Below are 21,702 nucleotides of genomic sequence, written 5' to 3'. Positions count from 1 at the left end.
TTATAACAAAGAAAATCGATAGAAACAGAAAGGGCTGTGATAAAGTAGAAAAATTCTTGTTTTTTTTTGTGATTAAGTAATCGAGCAATTTATTTAAAGTTTTATTATAAAAAATTGTTCACTAAGTTAAATTTTGTTGATAAGCATTTTGATGTTAGCGATACGTTAAAGAATCTGTGTATTAAGTGGATAAAATTTTCTGCCGAAATTCATTCAAGTATTCGTTCCAGCATGAAATGCGTTGTTCAGGTGCGATGTGTTGCCAATTGGGTGAATGGGTGTCAGCTGAGAGCCAATTGAAATCGGCCACATCCTGCCAATTGTTTTTGGTCATGTCTAAGCCGGCCTTAACAAAATCATCATCAAGATTTGCATATTTATAGTTGTACGGTGCAACATTGATGTTGTTACAGTCCTCGATGATGGCACGGCACGTGACATGCATATACAAATCACAATGGTGTGATGTGTGCAAACGCAATTGTTGACAGCCAAAGATAAATTTACAATTGGTGCAATTGTCGGCGAACAGCGAACGGCTCACCGGACCACACAAAATAACACAATTGGTTAAATGCGACAGTTGCAACGAACTTGGATAGCCATTAATTTGCAATAAACAACTATCTAACGTTGACATTGTAATATCCTTATTATTCGTTTCTTCGGGACCGAGCACAATCTCTTCATGCTGTCGATTTTGTACGGTCCATTCGAAATGATGTGCTTTGACGATTTCACTTGATGCCATTGACTGTTTGCTGTTTAGCGTTGTTCCATCGACTGTTGTAACACTCTTTGCGGATGTTGATGCATCGCCGGCTTTTTTCCGGAAATTAAACTTTTTCTTCGCCAGTAGCGTATCTTTGGTTGCTTCGATTCGCCCCTTTAAATCATTTAAAATCGTTTGACATGCTTTGATTGTGTAATTGGATAGGAAAAAGGTTGAAGCGGTTAAATAATTTTGCAAATCTTGTATGTTTTCGTGAATCGTGTGAATATCTTTTGTTAGTTGCATTTTATCGGTGCTCGGTTTCAAATTGGCCAAACCATCTTCAATGGTTGTCACATGCGTACGAAATGTCTCTTGAAAATAATCCAGACTTTCATTTGCCGGAACATTCTGTCTATGTAATTCATGCTTGGCGTTCACCTGCTGCTGTCGGTCACGGTTTCGCTTTTCCAATTGATCGGCGATTCGATCGCGACTCAATTTTTGCATATCATTCGGTTCACTTTCTACCACAAAATCCATTTTAATTCTTCTTTTCTTCTACGTTTGCTCTTTAAATCACTTTTGTCTTTTTCTTCTTCTTTATTTCCTCGGTTCTACTGCATTTACTAATGTGTCATTCATAAAGTTCAAGGTTATATAACCTCAAAATAAAACATTTGGCTCGCGCAAAATGTGGTTCACTTATTTTCTGGCTCTTTTACTTTGCGGTACATTTGGCGTCGTACTTCGGTTTGTACTCGAGTTTGTTCACGTTCAGCGGCACCAGCTGGCGATAAGCAATACAATGTCCATCCAACACCAGTACAAAGGGTGAAGGTAATAAGCGATTTGACCCACGGATTCGACATTTATACAATTGCTTAATTGGGATGGCTTGTGTTAGTGTTGTGGATTTATTCGGATTTCTTTGCTTCAAACACAGCCAAATCTGTCTGACGTATACGTGCTAGCGCCTCTTTGTCGAATAATTCACCAACACGATAAAATCCTTCCAAAAGTGATGGAAATTTCTCACTGATATATCTGCGGAACTCTGAAATCAAACACAAATTTTCCATTAAACAAACATCAATGAAAGGGTCAATGAATTGTTTTGCGAAGAAAAACCGATCACATTGCCATTGGATCACTCTAAGATGCAAAACAATGAATACACAGCGACTTGATTCATAAAACATCAACCGATTGTGATGGTCGACGTTGAACAGATGGTCAATGAATTAGTCATATATTTCACACAATTACCTTGGTCTCTATTCATACGCATCCACACACCGTAGGAGCCCAAAAATCCTATAATCTCAACAAAGATGAAAATTTTCACTCCGGTTTGAAATCGTGAAAAAATTGCCGATTTGCCAGCCTTTTTCTGAATCATTACAAAATGTGCGAACTGAACTGAAATCGAATTCAACTATTTAATCATCAGTCCAGCTACAGAAAGTGTCAATGTTCTGGAATATGCAGCAGTCAAAGCATGATATTACGTATACGAGCTATACGTAAGTGTTAAGTATCAATGGCACAGAATGCAACCAATTTCAATTGGAATGTTGTGGAAATGAGTGGAAAAATTCATTTTATTTGTTTTCACGGATTTTGTAGAAAAGAAAACTTTTAATTCTGAGGAAAAAATTGAAAATTAATGGAAAAAATTCAAAATGTTCAATATTCCAATCACAAACAAATACAAAGTACTTCGGACGAATGGCTCTAAGTACGCAATGACATTACGTAGAGTCTCTCGGTCGTGAGATAGAGACAGGCATGTGGTGATGAAAGAGATGGCATACGGTTTGCACAAATGTCAAACATCGAGTAGATGACAACAAATGAAAACAATTATGGCATTTGTTTGCTATCGATAACTTTGTGAATTGTATTTTGTGTTCGTATCATTGTAAGCTAACCGAAAATTCAAATGGAAAATGTCCCATTTTATGTGAATTGAAATGCATTGTGTCACAGGCTAAACAAATACTCGTTTGATTTACCATTGTAAGATTTTAATGTTTTCAAATTGGGAGTGCAAAGCAGTGTAAAAAAATGTCGTCACGGAAAAAGGTACGGTAACCAAATTGTTTTTGATAAGTGATTGGCGCGCGAATCCGCAATGTTATTTACGATTTTATTTGTATGTCTTTTTAGTCGATGAGTACGTCTGGGACGAGTTGCAGTAGTTCGGGTTCGTCATCGTCGAGTGGAAGTACAAGTGATTCGGATTCAAATTCATCCAGTTCCGATTCAGAGTCGTCCAGTTCACAGGCAGGAAATCGTAGTTCAGCTTCAAACAGTACACCAAACGAATCGAAATCATCACAAGCTACACCGGCCAAAAAGGAAACGGTGCGAGAAAATGCAAATGCCAAAATTGAAAAAGAAAAAAGCCCGCCAAATTCCGCGACAAATAAATCAAAAGCGGCTGGCGCCACGTCAAAAGGAGCACAATCACAACAACAACAACAACAACAGCAGCAGCAGCAGCAAAAGAGCAATTCGCGCAAAGTTTCGGTTTATTCGAGCGAAGACGAAACACCACCAACAAAAGCTGAACAAGCCGAAGCAAAACGAATACAAAATGAAATTAAGAAAAAGACTGTCGCCTCACAAGCGCTTAAATCGAAATCGGCCCCAGCACCACCACCGACCGGCGGCAAAGCGCCACCGTCCGTTGTCAAACAACATCAACAAATGAATAAGGCTGCTGCCAATAGGAATAATGCCAACAAAGCCAATGCAAAATCTCCCGCCAATTCGAAGAAGAAGAGCATTTTCTCGCCCGACAATTCGTCCGAAAGCGAAGAAGAGTCACCAGCGAAAAAGACTTCAACGCCGAAAAAAGTGCCAGCACCAAGAGGTCGACCTCCGAAAAATAAACCACCCGAAAAGCCGCCGCCACCGCCACCAACGGCCAAATCTTCAGAATCATCATCCGCCTCTTCAACCGATTCATCCACTTCGAGGTTAGTGTTTTTCTCTTTAAAATAGCGAAAAATATTAATATTTCACGCTTTTTTTTTGCAGAGATTCTGAGTCTGAGTCAAGTGCACAATCGACGCCGCCCACGAAGAAAAAGACAGTAGTGGGTCGAAAGCCGGGTAAAAAGCAATCTCGCAACTCAGCATCAACATCCAAATCGGATCAATCGAAGGAGCATGGCAATTCGGAGTCGGATATCGACATGAAACCGGTTACCCGTTCATCAAATACTCGTAAATCAAAACACTTGACAGGTAACAACTGGCAATATTGATTTTCGCATTTTTATACAAATATTCAATCGGATGTTCTATTTGTGTCACTATTGTAGCTATATTCAATCCGTCGAAGGCATCCGATCCATCGGAATCGGAGGCGGAAGTAAAGAATTCAAAGAGTCCTGTGAAACGTACAAAGGGAAAGGCAAATAATTCCAAAATCAATTCCAAACTAAATGCAAGCGTTCCGAAAAAGGGAAATGCCGCCAACACCACACCCACCAGCAGTACACCGATGGCGGAGGAAAGGAAGTGTCCCGTCGACGGTTGTGATTCAAACGGTCATTTGAATGGTAAATTTGAGAAGCATTTTACACAAGAGGCTTGTCCACTGAATCACAATGTTTCGCTGGAGGAAACAAAAAAGCGACGTGACGAGCGTTTAAGGCACGAGGAAGAGCGCAAAAAAGCGACAATTTTATTTGATCCAATGTCAAATGTAACATCCGCTGAGCAAAAAGCGTATCAATTGAAAATCTCGGAGTTGCGTTCGAATTTTGTGCCGAATCCACCATCACCGATACGAATCAACCAAAATCTAGCCATAAAAAACCAACAACAGAATGGCGAAAGTCGACTGAAAGAACCAATCCTGAGAGGTTACGTAACGGATTACGATTTGAGATTATTTCAAGAGGCACAAGCTGTTGCAAGCGAGAAAATCGAAACAGATCTCTTAAAATGGCCAGCCGAAAAAGGAACAAAGTAAAATTAAACTTAGATTTATTTTACCCGTATGGAAAATCAATTAAAATTGTATCATAAAAAATGTATAGGTTCATAACGATGGGACGGCACAATATGGAGGTGTGGTATCAGTCACCGTATCCGGACGATGCAGCCCGACTACCGAAACTGTATTTATGCGAATTTTGTTTGAGATATCAAAAATCTGAAATTACAATGAAGAGACATGCAGCCAAATGTGTCTGGCGACATCCACCTGGAGATGAGGTAAAGGAACAAATTTTCCAACATCTTCTTAAATTGATGAAGCGAAGTTTGCGAACAAATGCTAAATTATTCATACACACCATTCACTTTGCAGATCTATCGAAAAGGGAAGCTGGGCGTGTGGCAAGTGGACGGAAAACGACAAAAACAGTACTGCCAACATTTGTGTTTGCTGGCCAAATTCTTCTTGGATCACAAAACCCTGTACTATGATGTTGAACCGTTCTTATTTTATGTAATGACTTTGGCCGATTCAGAGGGCTGTCACACCATTGGGTATTTTAGCAAGGTAGGACGGTGTTCGAATAAAGTCATTAGCATAAAATATTGAGTAGTTGTAGTAGCAACGATGGCTGCAGCGCCAATCGGAGCAGCATCTGTTTTCGTCGAATCCGATTAAAACAAATGCACTTCTAAATTCATGTTGCTCGTCCGAAACGACTACAAAAACTGAACTCACATCCAAATGGCTCAATTACGTTGACTCTGAAATGAATTTGCATTGCATGCGAATTAAATGGAAAATCCTGTAATTAAATAGATTGAATGATTAGTTGCTCGTTCATCATTATCATTATCGTCGTCGTCATTGCCTTTGACCGTTAAATTGTTGCGAATATTTTGACTACCGTACGCCGTGTATTTTTCACACTGAGTACGCTATCAAGGATCTTATTATGTTATAATACGAATTTGCACCGTAAAGATTTTCGTAAGTTTGCCGTGAATAAAACTTTCTTCGATGTCGTTGTCTAAGACGAGACCATACGACTACGATATTGCTCCTGCGTTCCCGTCGTCCAATTTTCTAAACGTAGACCATATAAAACGCTCTGCGGTTTCATTGTATACAACATATAGATACCATGCAACACACAAACGGTTATTGAACTTTTTGAATGCGGAACATTCACCCCAAAAACCATAGTGGCTCGTAGTATATTGGCTAGCACAATGCCAACGCCATATGACTCAGTTTATCTATCCACATTTTTCGTTTGGTTTAATTTTTCTTTTTTTCGACTCGCAAATTCAGTCACATTATTATTATCAATATTTTCAACTGATAATATTGTTCCGAATTTTAAGTACTTTTTTTTACTTTGAAATCGTGTCCGCTGCAATTTACATCGAACACTTAAATGGGAACATTGTAAAAAGAAGCAGTAACAACAAGCGGTAAAAAAAAATCTGCAACGCAGCAAATGAAACTATGTTAAATGCGATTACGATTTTCATAGGAACGCATTGAAAAAATTGAAACGTACATTAATTTCGTAATCGGTTTGTGTCTTGCTAGCAAGCCCGAACGTGTGCAATTACAAGCCGAACGAGATATAAATTTTAATTTATTGGATACATTGACGTTATTATTTCCTTTTAATACCGTTGCTTTTTTCATTCTCCCTCTCTGTGTCTGTCTCTCGTCTTCTTGCATTTTATTACATAATTATCACACGTTTCGCGTCGCACGGGACACTTGGTGCTTCGGCACAATTTTTTATTTTAAATTAAGACAAGAGAGGAAAAAATTGCAAAAAGAATTCACGACAATTAAAAATTGGTGGGTAATTTATTGAATATTCAGTAGAAACAATTAATCTTCTTTGTGAATTCTCTTGATTCACATACAAAACAGTTGGTCGTGGTCCACCGTGACAATATCGAAATATCATGTTCCTCGTACAACACATTGTTGCTGTTATGTTGTTACATTGTAACAGTGTCAACAGATAATTTGTTGAACCTTTTTTTTATGGTCGAACCCAAAAAAACAAAAAGAAACGACGAACTTGTGCCACGTTGTGATAATTTTTTTGCGATAAAATGGTAATATAGCTGTTTATCTTCGTTGTTATTGTTAATGTCAAAGACGACGACCATTTTTCGTGGCCATCTGTTACCACTTTGTCTTTTTTTGGGTACGTGTACGCTGTTGTTGCTGTTGCTGCTGCTGCACCCAAAGACACCGATGAAACGTCGATTCGTCCTCTGCCGAGAAAAAAACGAGCGAAAAAAATCAACCGCACATTACTTCGTCGATCAAATTAAAACCGACATATATTAGCACCGAGCCAACGTAGCAACAACAACCATCAATCGATTCGCTCTTTTGCATGCATAATGCAAACGAATTCTTATCATCGAAAAAAATCCACATGTTTTTCTCTCTCTCTCTCTCTCTCTCTCTCTCTCTCTCTCTCTCTCTTTCATTCATACATTCTCTGCGTGTGTGTTACTCCAAATTTATTTTAAATTCGTTATGTTTTTGTTCTCTTCTTTTAATTTTTACAGGAAAAAAATTCATTCCTCAACTATAATGTATCGTGCATTTTAACATTGCCGCCATACCAGCGGAAAGGCTATGGACGTCTTTTGATCGATTTCAGTAAGTATAAACATAAACACTATCATTCTCTCGATGCCAATCGCTGTATATGTGTATGTAATTTTATTTTCGTTCTGTACCTTTCTTTTGATTGACGATATAATGACTTTTAAGTGCAAAAAGAGTTTCTTGCGTTTGCACTCATGTCATTTTTGTTTCAGTTTGGCAGTGTATACCATAAAAAAAGGGACTAGAACCTTTTTCTTCTTCTTCTTTTTTCTTCAATTTTAATGTAATGCAAATGTGTGAAAAAAAACGAGAAATAGCCACGGGCGTCGTGTGTTTTTTTCATCTCTGCGACTGTTTGTTGTTTACTGATTCGTCCGAGCAAACGGTAATTTTCGCCAATTAGAAGCACATAAATGTGAACATGGTTTTTTATCCATTCTCTCACTCTCTTTCCTGCTTTTCCTGTATGTCTCTCTCTATCTGTGTGTGACTCTCTTAAAGTGAAAAAAACAAATAATAACCAAACCCAATAATTCGATTGACATTTGCAGACCACACACATACACGTAAATACACATTAACTGCATAATTTGGTTAATGAACGTGTGCAGAGTTTCCGGCATTGGTTAATGTGGGGCTGCGAATGAATCATCTGAAACGATTTTTCTAAAGGAAAAGGTCGTACAATTAAAATGAGATTCCGTGTGTAAACATGGGCAATTTGGCTAAATTTGCCGTTGAAAATGGACTTTTTTTATGATGATGAGAATAGAGTTTAGGCTAATTCAAACGGTGATAGAAGGTTTCCAAAACCACTTGTATTATATCAGTCAATATGAGTTTATTAAAAATTGCGTAAAGTTCCATAATCACTCATATAAAAGCGGCCAGTGCAACTTTGTGGTTGGCCTCCCTCTTTTATAATGCCATATCTACGATCATCACCAACTGATTGGCATTTTGTTGGCTGCAAAGCATTCCCGTTCTTCCATCGTTCGCATATCAATTGGGAACGTACTCAAATTTTACGGTGCGTTCTTTTTTCATCTATCCAATATTATTCGTTGTTGTTTTTTTTTCGTTCGTTTCATTCGTTCGTTTGCTCATCTTCATTATCTACTTATGTACGGTATGTATTTAATTGTGTGTTGGTGTATATGTTGCGCTCACAGTTCAGTATCTTCGTTTTATATGCCCACGTCGAAAGTCGCTTTCGGAGACCCTAGAACATTTTCGCAGTTTTATACTAGAGAAAATCATTTTCGTTCCGTTCGTTCGGTTTCGTACGTTTGTTCGTTCCTCCGCTCGTTTGTTCATTCTATTTGGGTTTTGGTGTTCTGTTTATTTTTTCTCTTCTCTGGCTGAATTTTTATGTGCGTAAAGAGAGAAAGATCTGTCTGGCTTTTGTTGGGAAAATTCATCGTCAATGCACCCGACGCGATGTAATATTTCGGATTGGTATGAGGCCCGTTTGCATGTGTGCTTTTATGCTCCCATTCTCTCGCTCTTTCTCCCTTGCTCTTTCGATCTCTCATTTTGTGCTGCTGCTGCTGCTGCTGCTTGTCTATGTCTATGGCCCTGGCGAACGAAAACCACGCCTTTAACATGAATGTTCTTGTGTTCTGTTATTATTAAATATTATCGTTTTTGCTCTGGTCGTTTTATTTTGTGACTGTTGTTGCTTTGACTCTTTCTCTCTATGCGAATATTTTTTTTTTCGCTCGCTCTCATTCTCTCCCTCTGTCTGCCTCTCTCTCTCTCTCTCTCTCTCTCTCTCTCTCTCTCTCTCTCGCTTGCACCCATTTTATCTCTCTCACCACGGCGTGTAATGCAGTAATTTTTCCGCTGGTTATTATTGTTGCTGCAGCTTATTGATGCGGCATTTTATATGCGAGCCAACGAGCAATTTCTCTGTGGATTGTAAAACGGAATGAAAATGCATGCGAGATCGAGTGAGATGGAGTGAACGTCATTGAAGTGGTGGATGTGAACGTTTCACATCCATTAAGTACATCAAATATTGCCATTTTATCCGATCAAAATATTAATGCGTGAGATAATTTAATGATAACTAAAGCTTACTGAAAATCCCTTTGTTCGAAAATTAAGTCTTCAAAACTGTTCAATGACTCACCTTTGACCTCTGCCCCGAACACAATTCTCACACCTTCGCATCATCAAGCGAAAAAGTTTTTCGCCGATTTTTTTGGTTGTTTTTGGAGATTTTCACTTCTTCTTCGATAAATTTTTCTTCTTTTTCGGTGATTTTTTGTTCCTTCATTCACTTTCATGCTACTGTCTGGAATGTTGACAAGTTGACAGTGCAAAAGTCATTGATAAAAAAAATAGAGAGTGAGAGAAAGAGACAAATGACAAAAAGGAGCGTTTTATCCTGCCCGCATTCATCTCGCTTGAAGGTCTCTGGCAATGGTACGTCATAATGAAAGTGCAATTATTCACCACTTGCTTATCACAATGAAGGAGTGCACCAACCATCAGCTGCACCGTCGGCGGCTACGATGTTGTCGACGACGGTGGTAGTTGCAGTGGGGTGGTGGGGGCATTAACGGCGACGCCGGCAAGAGACAATCCAAATGAAAACGAGTGTTGAAATGGAAATCTGAACGAGGTGATATGTAAATTATGAAAAAGAGGAAAAAAACGTCCTCTCATAAGCACATAAATCTCTACGGTGGCAAAGCAAAGAACATCAAGAGTGTGTGCTCTCTGCTGTGATTTTGATGCAACACAAATGAATGAGAGAGAGAGAGCAAAAAATGCGCCACATTCATTTAGTTTTTCGCATATACGTAGTCAATCGATGATAGCAGCGCTTCACATAGACGGGACGGCGATGTGTATCACACATATTTTGTATACAAAACTCTTTCAAGTGTGCCAATGAAAACACGGGTGTTTTCATCATCATCAACATGGTGATATTCCCTTTTTTTATCTTGTGACGTCGAGAGATGCGAACGCTGCAGTTTTTTTTTGCGTATATGCGAAGAAACAGTAACATACAAAGACCCCGGAAAAAGCCATATATATTCTGTGAATGAGCTGAAAAAAGAAAAAAAACAAGATCACAAAATTAGGCCCATTATTCGTATTTCTTCATTCAGTACGCCTATTGACTTTGTCCCAGTTCTCGAATGAACCAAATTCTGTCTCTCTGTTTTTTCTGCTCTCCATAATTTATGTCATTGTGCATTTTATAGTTGAGTGACATGAATGCAATTTGATCATGCTTGAATTTGAACTTGATACGATTGTTATTATAATGCAGTTTTGTCGATAATAGATGGATGGTGTTCACCTTATGCTTCATTCGTCACACTCACTTTGCTTTTATATATATCGGAAGAAGAAAGTTTTCGAAACGGAATTGAATCAGTGCCATGAAAATCTGTCGAACGATTTCAATAATAACAACGACAACAACGACAACAACAACAACAATGGCGAAAAAAGGTGGCGTGCAAGCGTTGAGTTTTAAATTGCATTTGAGTTTACATCTGGCGGCCGAATTGCACATTGTGCCAGGATCAATTAATTTTTCTTTTAGCTTTCAATACGCTCTGTATGCTTAACCAATATGCAAAAAAAAGATCATGTGTGTATGAATTCATTATGCCACGCATCAAAAGCACCATATATTCAATCCAGCCCACAAAGCATTAACCGAGAAAAGACCCAACCATTGTTGGTTTCCTTTCAGAGATGATCGAGTGCCAATAAATAACTGTTCAATCGTGAACCAAACGTTGTTCACAAATCGATTGATTTTAAAATTTTGGTTTATGGTCGCGGCCATCGGTTAGCTTTATGAATAAATCGATTTTAATGAATATAAATGTAAGGATGCTGCTGTCATATCAAACACATACACAATATGCAATGTGTTTTTAATTGAAAAATACCGAAATGGAATCAAACGGTTGTCGTGTCCCTTTGAAAATGGTTCAATATTCGCTTAATTGCTTTTTGAAGTTTCACCGTGAGTCAAAGTAAAAGCGGACCAGAAAAGAGATGAGCAGAGAGCGATTAAGAGTGTGAGAGAAAGAGAGTGTTCTGGAAACGAATTTTCAGTGTGGTTCGCTGCACTCACTCACTCACTCGATTGCCGATTTCGAAAAACGGAACAATGAGAAATCCAAAGCGAGTTAGTACACATCGCTTTCGGGAGGGCCAATGCGCTTTACAATCGAGTTCATTGCTCTCGCCTTGGCTCCAAAATGGCAAAAATATACGGATATACTATATGTATACGACATGAAAAAGTGATGCCGAAATGGTTTATAGCACGTTGTGTGTAGAAATGAATTGGATATCACTTTGGGTTATGTGTGCATATATATGCGTGCAAGTGACTATCGAATTCGATTTCTGTACCTTTTGTGGAAAATTGTCTCACGCGAATGCGACGGCAAGCCACAAAACACAAAACACACACACACATATCGAGATTGAGCGTCGAAACCGAACGAGAACGACAAATACAATGAAAGAACATGAAGAAAACTACATTAAATTGATGTATTCCCACCAACAAAGATTCAATTTGAACAAAGACACAATATGAGCCAAACAACACAAAACAAAAAGTTGATGTGGCCGATGATGATGCGTCGCTGTCTGCCTTTATAATCTGTTCAACGAATGAGAGCAAACCTACGTGTGTATGTGTGAACGTGTATTTTTGAGCTGAGCTGAGCTAAGCCGTTGCAAATGCAATGAACGAACCAACGAACGAACAAAACAATATCAAAATCGTAAAATACCAAAATGAAAAAAATCCGAAAATTCTAGAACCGGCGTGTGCAGTTGACGTACACATATGCCTTATTCGCATCAAGTCGGTCTGTTTCCCTGCGTTGTTGTTGTTGTTTTTTTTTTTGCTGTTGTTGCCTGCATTGAATTGATTCAAAGCAAAAGCTCCATGACAACTACCGCAGCAAATCCACTGAAGCATCCAATCAGACGATTCATCCCCGGAATTCTACCGCATCGACACATCTGATACTATAGCTAGTGCTGCTGCTGCTGCTGCTGCTACCGCCATCGATGCTGTTGCCATCGTTGGTTTTGCACATATATCTTCTCAATTATATTTTCGGCATCATGATTCGGATGCATGTTTACCAAAATATATACACAGCCTCAAATCATATAACGTGCACTACCCATTACCACTATTCCGTCTAAATGTTTGTGTTTGTATTTGCCGAAAATGTGTGCTTTGTATACGCAAATACTGGGCTGCTATGATGCGTGCTAGACACACATATATATGCACACGTATGTGACGAAAGCACGGAAAATATGGACGATGCCTAGTTTTATGTATGTGCCGAGTTCGTTTATCGGTGTTCATGTGGTAAACCAATGCCAAAAATTCAAAAGACTCGTACGATAAATTGAGTGGAAATAAAGTTTTGTTTACGGCATTAATACTTCCGAAGAAAAAAAAAGAAAATCCAAAGAGCCAAACACAAAAAAACGCTCCAACTACAATGACCTATCTTTGATCATTTTTTGGAATTATGGATAACTTTAAATACCACTCGATGCGAAATAAAGAAGCAATTTGTTCGGTTGTTAGGACAAGCGAACAAAATGAATGGCTGCGCTTGTCATGATGCCAGGAAATTCTTCTAAGCATTCTTCTTTGCATTTTCTCATCATCTCAAAGTATTTCCCTTTTTTCTCTTTCTGCTGTAGCCAGTGCATTATATGCGGAAATTCATTTTGGAGCAATTCAAAGATTGCCTGTCTTCCACGACGACAGCCGATTCCTTATTATCCTAACTAGCTTAAACCATACTTGAGTGGAAAAGTGCTGTTGCACTCATCATCGGCAGCAACAGCGAAATTATTGCGACTGAGCTGCAGACAATGTATATTTCCCTCAATCAAATGTAACAGGGATACACAACAATTGGAGTTTCATGCGTCTCGTAGAATAAATAAAAATTAATGCGCTATCGTGTTGAACTCTTTCCCATGCTAATATTAACACACGAAGAGCTTTGCATCCATATTTCTCTCTGTGTTGTTGTTAATGCTGTGCTCGAAGCTCGGTTCATTGTACAGAATCCTGTACCACTTCTCTGTGTGCCTCCTCATTCTCTGCCGGGTGTCCCTCTCCCACAGTTCTCATTTATCGCATGGCGGGAAAATCACAAAAAACATTAAATTGGTTTGATCAAAACGCGCACAGCATTTCTATTTCATTTTATTCAACGCGCCCAACACTCGTACCCGGTATAACATATCTGCTGTGATCAGGAAAAAAATGTGCTGCACAGTGAAAAAAAAAACACCAACATAAAATTACACAGTGCAGCAAAAAAAGTCCAAGCAGAGAGAGAGAGAGAGAGAGAGAGAGAGAGCGTACGAACCGAATGAATCAACAGAAACGATGAGTGAAAAGTGAATACACGAAAAAAAGGAACACACTGTACTTTTTTTCCTACTCCTGCAGTGCTTTTTTTCGGTGGTGTGTTGCGTCGAGACGATAATATCGATCGACGCTTGATGTCCCTAAGGGTAACGTCCGCACCATAACCTCGCTTGACCTCTTCTTGTTTTGTGTATATTGACTGCATTCGGCTGGTGTATATTTGGCTGCTTTGTGTGTTGAGCAGCAGTGCCGCGCTCACACACATAGCGCGAACGGACGCGCGCTCTCTCTCTCTCTCTCTCTCACAGTCCCCGTAACCAAAAACTCGAGCCACTGCCATAGACCATAGCTTTATGATGTTATACACACTTCGCGGAACATCGGCACAGCAAAACGATGATATCAATATAATAATGACCACGCATCTTTTGTGTTAGTATCTTTTGAACCTTTTGAGCTGCTTTTCTCTCTCTTCCACTCATTCTCTCCATACGCGTGCTATTTTCGTGTGCATGATGCAAACACACGGCCATGATGGCTGTAGTGGCGATGGCATCGATGGAAAGCGAGCCAGAGAGCAAGAGAGAGAGAAAAAAAAGGAGTCACCCAGAAAGAGAGATGTGTATGTGTAGGGTGAGAGTAAAATGCGACTTTGCCAAAAATAAATTTGTTTGAACATTAGCCTCCAATCCATTATGGAGTTCAACGTGTTTTGTTCCTCCACGAATTATGGAAGAGACCCTGTCTGACTATATTGTAATAAAGCGAAGATAAAAAAAGAGTGTATATATATGGTGTACACCGAACGCGAATGAACGAAATGTCGAGTGCACGGGCGCGTGTAAATGTCGTCGCCATATCGAACATTCGATTGAGGGTTGTGTTTCGGTGTTTTTATGACGATTTTGTGAGCAATCCAACGAACGAGCAAATACGCCAGCGTCTTATAAAATGTAACGAGAATCTCTCTCTTTTCTCTGTTTCTCCTCGCTGAACTCTCTCAAATTCATACGAAAATACATAAAATGTGCATATAAAAACAATAGCAAACATCCTTAGCGATCAAGTTCAGCCGAAAAAGTGTATTCGCTTTAGCGTTTTGTTGATGTCACGAATCATTCTCACGTTCGGTTTTATTTACAAAAATAAAATGCGATTCCGTCGCCGACAAGCGAAAATAAACAAAATGAATGAGATGAAACGAATGAGAACATAAATGCACTTTGCGCCCGGGTTTTCGTGTGTTTTTTTCCCTTCTACTTCCAATGTATAATTGACAATTTTCTTTGGATTAAAGTTGAATTAAATCATTTGAAGCATTGAAATATTTTGTAAACAACCAATTTCTTCAATGTTCATGATGATGCGAACACTTTGTTTGCATAGTCAAAGAACAAGTCATTGTTACTTGTTACGGGAATCGTCTGATTAAAGCGAGCATTCACTGAATTTAAATTATAAATTGAGACAGATTGCACGTACTTGTTGTTGCCGGCGTTTTTTTTCTCTTCTTCTCCTTCGGTGTGTTGTATTTGCCATGGCTTTTGTTTATGTTTTGTTCCGTTGCATGGTGTTATTACCAACGAAAGTTTTCTCTACATTGAATCTTGCTTCATTAAAATGTCATTTGAAATCAGGCGAAATGTTTGCAAAATTTTCATTAAAAACTTTTATTTCAACCAGCGCGATGACGGCAACTTAACCATCGACACACACACAGCATACAAAAAGGTTATGGATGTTTGTTTACGTTTTGTACTGTTGTATATTTTGTATGCGCGCTTACAAATCACGACTTTTATTCACATTTTAATTTAATATAGCAGTTAAGTGCGTCGCCTGGGTTCGGGAGCGATCAATGAGAGAGTCAATCCATTACAGACATGGGTACAGAAAAAAGGAGACAAAAAAAGCAAACAAACGGCAAAGTCGAGTCCCTGAAGAACGCTTTCGAATGATTTAAACGAATGAAAGAGTTTCGTTTTAATTGAGACAGATTTAATTAAAGCTCCATAAACGAGCATCACTTTGTTCGACAGACGCATTTTTATTCGATGTAACGGACGACAAAAACCAAAACAAGAAAGAACAAATTATTTTTTGTCTGAAGGTGCTCAACCAATTTTCGTTCCTTTTTCTGCGAAATTTATACCTGATTCATTTGGATATTGTTCAAAACTGTTGGATTTTGTTTTCCCAAAATGGACTAAAACAATGGGCCACAATCCTTCTGCCATATTTCGCTGTCGGTTCTAAAGTATGCCACAAAGTATTGGCTTAACCGTTTAAAACCACAGAATAAAATTGGTTTTCCATATATAAATTCGAACGTGATTCGATTCCTGCTGCTGCTGCAAAGTAATATATCCGACTTTTTGGCATGTTTGCGGTCGTCTCGTATTTGTTTTGACTTTCTCGATCACCACAATGACTTTCAATAGAGAGCTCAGCTCAACTCAGTCAGTTAGCCGATGTGCTTCCGATGAATGTCGAGAGAAAAGGCGACAGAAAACGAGCAAGAGAGATAGAGAGAGAGAGAGAGAGAGAGAGAGAGAGAAAAATAGAGACAGGGAGGAAGAGAGAGCTAGAGAATAAGAGAAAGACAGACCACTTGGATCCATAATGACGCATTAGCACATGATGTAAGTGCTTGTGCCACATAAATCGTCAATATGGATAAAGTTGTCGCTTACCAAAAATCATGGTCTTGATGCGGCTTGCTATTGTTCAACCCGAAGAAAAGCATAAACTCATTTAGAAAATAGAGGGTGGATTTGTTTGTGGAGGGAGTTGCAAAAGCACACATACACATACGATTGGATTGTTCATTTCATGTTAGAGATGCCAGACGATTTCAACATTTTCTTCGGAATTGTCTGAAGAATTATTGTTAAGGGTAGAAATGCATTTGGTCTAGACTTATTCGTTACACAGTATCTCCCGGTTTCTCTGTGTTCGATACAACTCTCTCTCTCTCGCTCTCTCTCTCTCTCTCTCTCACACTCACACACACTCCCGACCATTCACTTCGTATCATTATTTTTATTCGGTTCAGTTGATGTAAAACAAACTTTATGCTGTTGGATGCAATAGTTTTTCCCGTTTTGAAAAATTCCAATTTCATTTATGGAAGTGAATAAACAAAGTTTTTCTCCGGATGTAGAAAATATTTGCGTTTGTAAGGAATTGAATTTCCTCTTTGTTTTTATATTGATAAAAATGGTTATGGCATTTCGTGTTTCGTCTATGCAAGTTTTTTTCCCTGTTCGTTTCTATGGTTTGAATTTTGACTGATTTTGTCATGACTTATTTTATGCAACATGATAGTTTGCTTTGTCTCAAAACTTTTGCGTTACATAGCTTTTCATTGTTCGCATCTCATTCAAAAGAGTGAAACACGAAGCAAAGTACGAAAGCATAATTTTTCCGTTCTCACTCTTCAATTGTTCAGGCTCTTTGGTCCCTTTCTCGCTCTCTCTTTCTCGAAAAATCAAAACATACACGCACGTAGAGTTCATAAACTGTTGATAAAATTTTGCACTTGTTAAGTGAGTAATTTAATTAGTTTGGAAATGTATTTGCCAAAGCATTTCCATTATTATCCTAGTGTCATGTACCACATAATTTTGAAACAGAAAACCGGGCGAGATCTGGCAAAAAATAAATAACAAAGGTGTTTATCCAAACACAATATGTGGAAATAATCACCATCAGCGGCAGCGGCAGCAGCAGCAGCAGCAATAGCAACACGTTCGTTCATCTCTGAAGTTACAGTAAATGATTCATCTTAATTCATATACACACACATAGTAAACCGAACCGATCCGCATCAGACTTTATATACAACGACGAGTTCAAAGTACTCTCAACTCAGAAGTAGTTGAACGAAAAAAAGAATGTTTTTACAACACATACTCTCTTTCACCTACGATACGATGCGCGGTGCTTGTGTTCGTCGCTCAAACTCCCGGCTTTTCTTGCTGCTGCTGCTGCTGCTGCTCGAGTCTCCCTGTAACAGTCTGTAAATATAATTACATTGAAATGACAAAAATCGCTTTGAATGCGTTTGGTAAGAGATGCGAGTAAATCTCATAAACAGACGCGAAATCACATGCCCTTTTCACAACAATTCGCACACATGAAGTGGATAAAGGACGTTCACAATGTGCTCAATACCCAAGTATTAAATTCAAACGACGCCATTGCCAATGCTGCACAACTAAACGAGACAGAAAAAAGCATATGCAGACATTTTGGGAGGAAACAATCCCTTGAACATTCAATATGTGTCTGAGTGTCTGTATGTGAGTGTGCGTACGCACACGTGTGAACAATGCCATTTTAAACGAAAAATCATTCCGTCCAACTCCGTTGAACACATCTCCAGTCTCCTTGTTAGCTTTTTATTGATGAGATATGTGCATTGTGATGGGAAGCTGGAGGTATTCGTTATAGCGCTCACACATACACACACACCGTGTATCAAAGGAGCCTCTTGATTCGCACGGAACTAAAAGAGGGAAACATACTATTCATTGTGTTGTGCGAGAAAAACCTGAAGCGAAATAATCACATCACAATTGTGTGAATGAAAAACGATGTAGAGAGACACGTTGAAATTGCATCAACTGTTGCTGGCTGTAATGAACAGATTGATAGAGGCAGATAGACAAGGAAAGCGAAAGAAGGAGAAAGAGAACGGAAGTATTACTCGCGTTTGCTATTGCATTGGGATAAATATATCGGCAAATCGGAAGATGCGTCAATTCATGTTAAAAATGTCGCTTAGCTCCATTCCAATTAGTAGTGAAAATATTACTACGGCTCATAAATCACCACATTAGTAGCTAAGCAGTATGCAAAATACATTATACCAAGCATAGTGTGAACTTCCAATTGCAATCCAACAATATGAGTCGCTGCTGGTACTCCGATAGTAAAATGTGTCTGTGTCTGTATGCCCGAGAAAATGCTATGCCCCAAAAAGTTGTCCATTTCGGATTGGATGAACATGAATCGTCCGATATACTTAACTCAATATCCGTTCAGGAATTTGCCGGTCACTTGTATTGATTGAATTTTAACGATTCAGTTAGCTTCGTTTCGTTTCGAGTCGTTCGAACAAAATTTGCAATGCGGCCATCGAATATTGGCAACAGCAAGAAGCCAGCCAAAAGGACAAGGAAAACACTTTACCTTGGAAAAATAGTCATAACACTAACCTACGACAACAGTACTCAACGTCGGCATGGCGCGTCTCTAGCAAAATTGGCGTCGCGACGCACTTCCGGAAATGTTATATACATTGCGCCTATATGTTACTAAGCGGCGTGCATATTACTTACATACCAAGTCGTTTATTATAGCGCCGTGTGTTTTTCTATGTGTAACCACTTCATGTTACTGCACTGCCTGTACAGCGTACATACAGAGATTATATAGCGGGGATTGAGCAAATTGTATCGCATTGGCGTTTTTTTGCTTTGATTTTGATTCCGAACTTTTCTCTTCCTTTCTATCGTACAGAGATAGAACACGTCGAAATGAACACAGGCAAACTGGCCATTCATCAGAATGTTAACTAAAAATATAATCATTTATTCAATTGAAATTCGAAATAAATAGAGTATAATTCGGATGAAGAAGAGGAGAGAGAAAAGCGTATACACCATATTGTAGTCAACGACAACGACGTCGTCGGCGACTACGACGACGACGACGACGACAATGATAAATGCGAGTGAGAACGGGCAAAAGAGAAAGCGAGACAAATTAACAACAACGAGAGAAAGAAGAAAAAATAACGACGAAATATTGTAGACCGTGTACGTGTATACGCTATTGCACCGCATATTTATAGATGAGGTTATAATGGATTTTGTATGTTGCATGTCTTTGAAGCAGTCATGTGATATGGCGAACGAATCGTGAAATTTTACAATTGAACATTGCCTAGCTACGAAAAATGATTGTTGTCGCTGCTGTTTGTTGTTTCTTCTCTGCAACTCGATTCGAATCGTTGCTGTGTTGATTGTTGTTTGTTGCTGCAGACGAAATCGTAAATGTAAGAGAGAGAAAAAAGGGGACGAAAATGCATTTGTGCCAATCTGCCCGGGTTTTTTTTGTTGTTGTATAACTTCATTAATTCAACAATGGTAGCGCGTTTCCTCGGTTTCCAGCTCGATTTTTCCTGAATTTTTTTTTCTCTCCAAATTGACAAACGTCAAGGTAACTCGCGCGAATAATGCGTTTTTCTGCCAACTGAACTGTTTTCGAACCGTTTCATTTTATCCAAAACTCTGTTTACATTGTATGTTGCATGCCTTGTAGATTGAGCACACATTCACTGCCTCATTAGCTATGAACTGTTTGGAAACCACTTGACGTATGCAACAATTTGGCCGGTTGTTGTTGTTGTTTTTTTGCGGTATTATCGCTGACCAATCAACTTTCACATGCTGAAGCTTTTCCTAATGCATTTGCGTGTGGCAATCGTTAAATTATTATGCATTTGCACTGAAATCTACAATTAAACCCAACGGTTTTATGGATTACATTAAAAAAAACCAATTTGGGAAAACAAACAAATGTGAAAAACGGTTCATTTCACCGAAATATGCTAAAAAACACTGTTATTATCCAACAACAGTCGCGTTGGTTCGAACAAAAAGTATTTTTTCAAAGGATTTTCAAAAGCAATTTTTTTCTGCGCAAAAACATTTTATGGTGAACATAATATTTCAACAAGTCAAACAAAAAGCTGACGTCGCCTGAAATTAAAAAAAAAACTGTGAACGTATTTAATGGCGAAGGCATTTACGAGTGGCTCGTTTTACGAAAACGAGTATCTTCTGGGCAGACAGGAAAAAAAAACGATCCAGCCCATTCAAACAACATTGAAACTAATTGAATTTTAAGCGAAATAATTACATACGTTATCAGGTGTCAAATGAGAATAAAAATGAGCGACGATAACAATTACAAATTGTCATTGCGAAAAGATGATTGCAATATGCACTTCGCATTGATATCGGCTACCTTGGACGAAAAGAAAGCAAAGTACATGTCACACCTTGGGTCCACAACATATTGAACAACAAGCAAAAGAATGGACAGAATGCGCGCACCAATCATGAGAGAGTGCATTGTTGTTGCACAGCGACAGCAGGAGCAGCTCTTGCACTTTGCCGAACAGCTAAAATGATTGCAATATTTACACAATATTTCCATATCTTTATTTCCATAACATTTAATTTTACTTTCATGACCAAGGAAAATTTGCATTTTTGTTTCTGCTGCAGAGCAAAGAGAGATGACTTTCACGTGGTCATTGGCAATTTCACTCTTTTCTTCCCTCGAACAACCATTCGCTTTTTCTTTCTTTCTTTTTTTCTCTTACTCTCAATCTCGCTCTTGATCTCTATTCTTCTTTTTTAGCTCTCACTCTTCTCACTCTCTCCCTCTCGTCCTCTCTTCATCTCTCCCTGTCTGGTTCTCCCAAACATACACCATCATTTATATTGCCCCTGTGCATTGTTTTCGTCAGCCGTGTTGTCACTGTTGTGTCCACCTTGTCGTTGAAATTTAATCTACAGTGACAACATCAACCGAATAACCGAATCATTATTTGACAGTGCATCTGAATGCATGTTTGTTCATTCAATAGCGTTTGATACCGTATAAACGACGGCCAACAAAAAAATGTTTAGTGAATATTGCTTACACTGTTATTAACTTTAAATATGCGCATATATATTCTCCATGCCTCTTCTCGATTTCAATTCGATGGAGTGGCGCAATTTTTTTGGATTATTTTTCCTCTTCGCTCGGTGTGTGCAGCAAGTCAAGTGCAGTATGCGTAGCACGGTGAAACTATTTAATGTCAATTTCAATGTTATTAATCACCGCACGCCTTTGTTTTCGTCTTTTTTTTTCTTCTGCGACAGATGCATTATTCGTTTTGTGCCAAACTATATCCCAAGTTGACACATTGATATGAAATATACCTGAT

General features: G+C 38.7%; 2 protein-coding genes across 2 annotated transcripts in view; one reads left to right on the top strand and one right to left on the bottom strand.

Annotated features, from left to right (window-relative positions):
- Positions 1 to 59: 59 nt before the first annotated feature.
- On the bottom strand, positions 60 to 1,631 carry LOC129565344 (tubulin-specific chaperone C). The gene has a single exon (XM_055440127.1). It carries the CDS (start codon positions 1,253 to 1,255, stop codon positions 182 to 184), a length of 1,074 nt encoding a protein of 357 aa, XP_055296102.1. The 5' UTR covers positions 1,256 to 1,631; the 3' UTR covers positions 60 to 181.
- Positions 1,632 to 2,496: 865 nt separating this feature from the next.
- The window catches only part of LOC129565342 (histone acetyltransferase KAT7), a 30,124-nt gene continuing 10,918 nt past the window's right edge, over positions 2,497 to 21,702 (top strand). The window contains exons 1-7 of the mRNA XM_055440125.1: positions 2,497 to 2,800; positions 2,885 to 3,699; positions 3,761 to 3,969; positions 4,047 to 4,698; positions 4,770 to 4,947; positions 5,042 to 5,236; positions 7,243 to 7,336. Coding sequence (XP_055296100.1) covers positions 2,783 to 2,800; positions 2,885 to 3,699; positions 3,761 to 3,969; positions 4,047 to 4,698; positions 4,770 to 4,947; positions 5,042 to 5,236; positions 7,243 to 7,336 — 2,161 coding nt within the window. The 5' untranslated portion in view covers positions 2,497 to 2,782. The remainder of the gene's footprint in view (positions 2,801 to 2,884; positions 3,700 to 3,760; positions 3,970 to 4,046; positions 4,699 to 4,769; positions 4,948 to 5,041; positions 5,237 to 7,242; positions 7,337 to 21,702) is intronic.

The sequence above is a fragment of the Sitodiplosis mosellana genome, unplaced genomic scaffold (genome assembly GCF_009176505.1).
Source record: "Sitodiplosis mosellana isolate CC-2019 unplaced genomic scaffold, AAFC_SMos_1.0 Smas_scaffold_2, whole genome shotgun sequence".
NCBI classification, from domain to species: Eukaryota; Metazoa; Arthropoda; class Insecta; order Diptera; family Cecidomyiidae; genus Sitodiplosis; species Sitodiplosis mosellana.
The sequence above is the reverse complement of the archived record's forward strand: the minus strand, read 5'-3'. Positions and strand labels throughout refer to the sequence as shown.

Bases quoted from the DNA above. Each gene is read 5' to 3' on its own strand.
- LOC129565344 (XM_055440127.1), bottom strand. From the start codon at position 1,255: ATGGATTTTGTGGTAGAAAGTGAACCGAATGATATGCAAAAATTGAGT.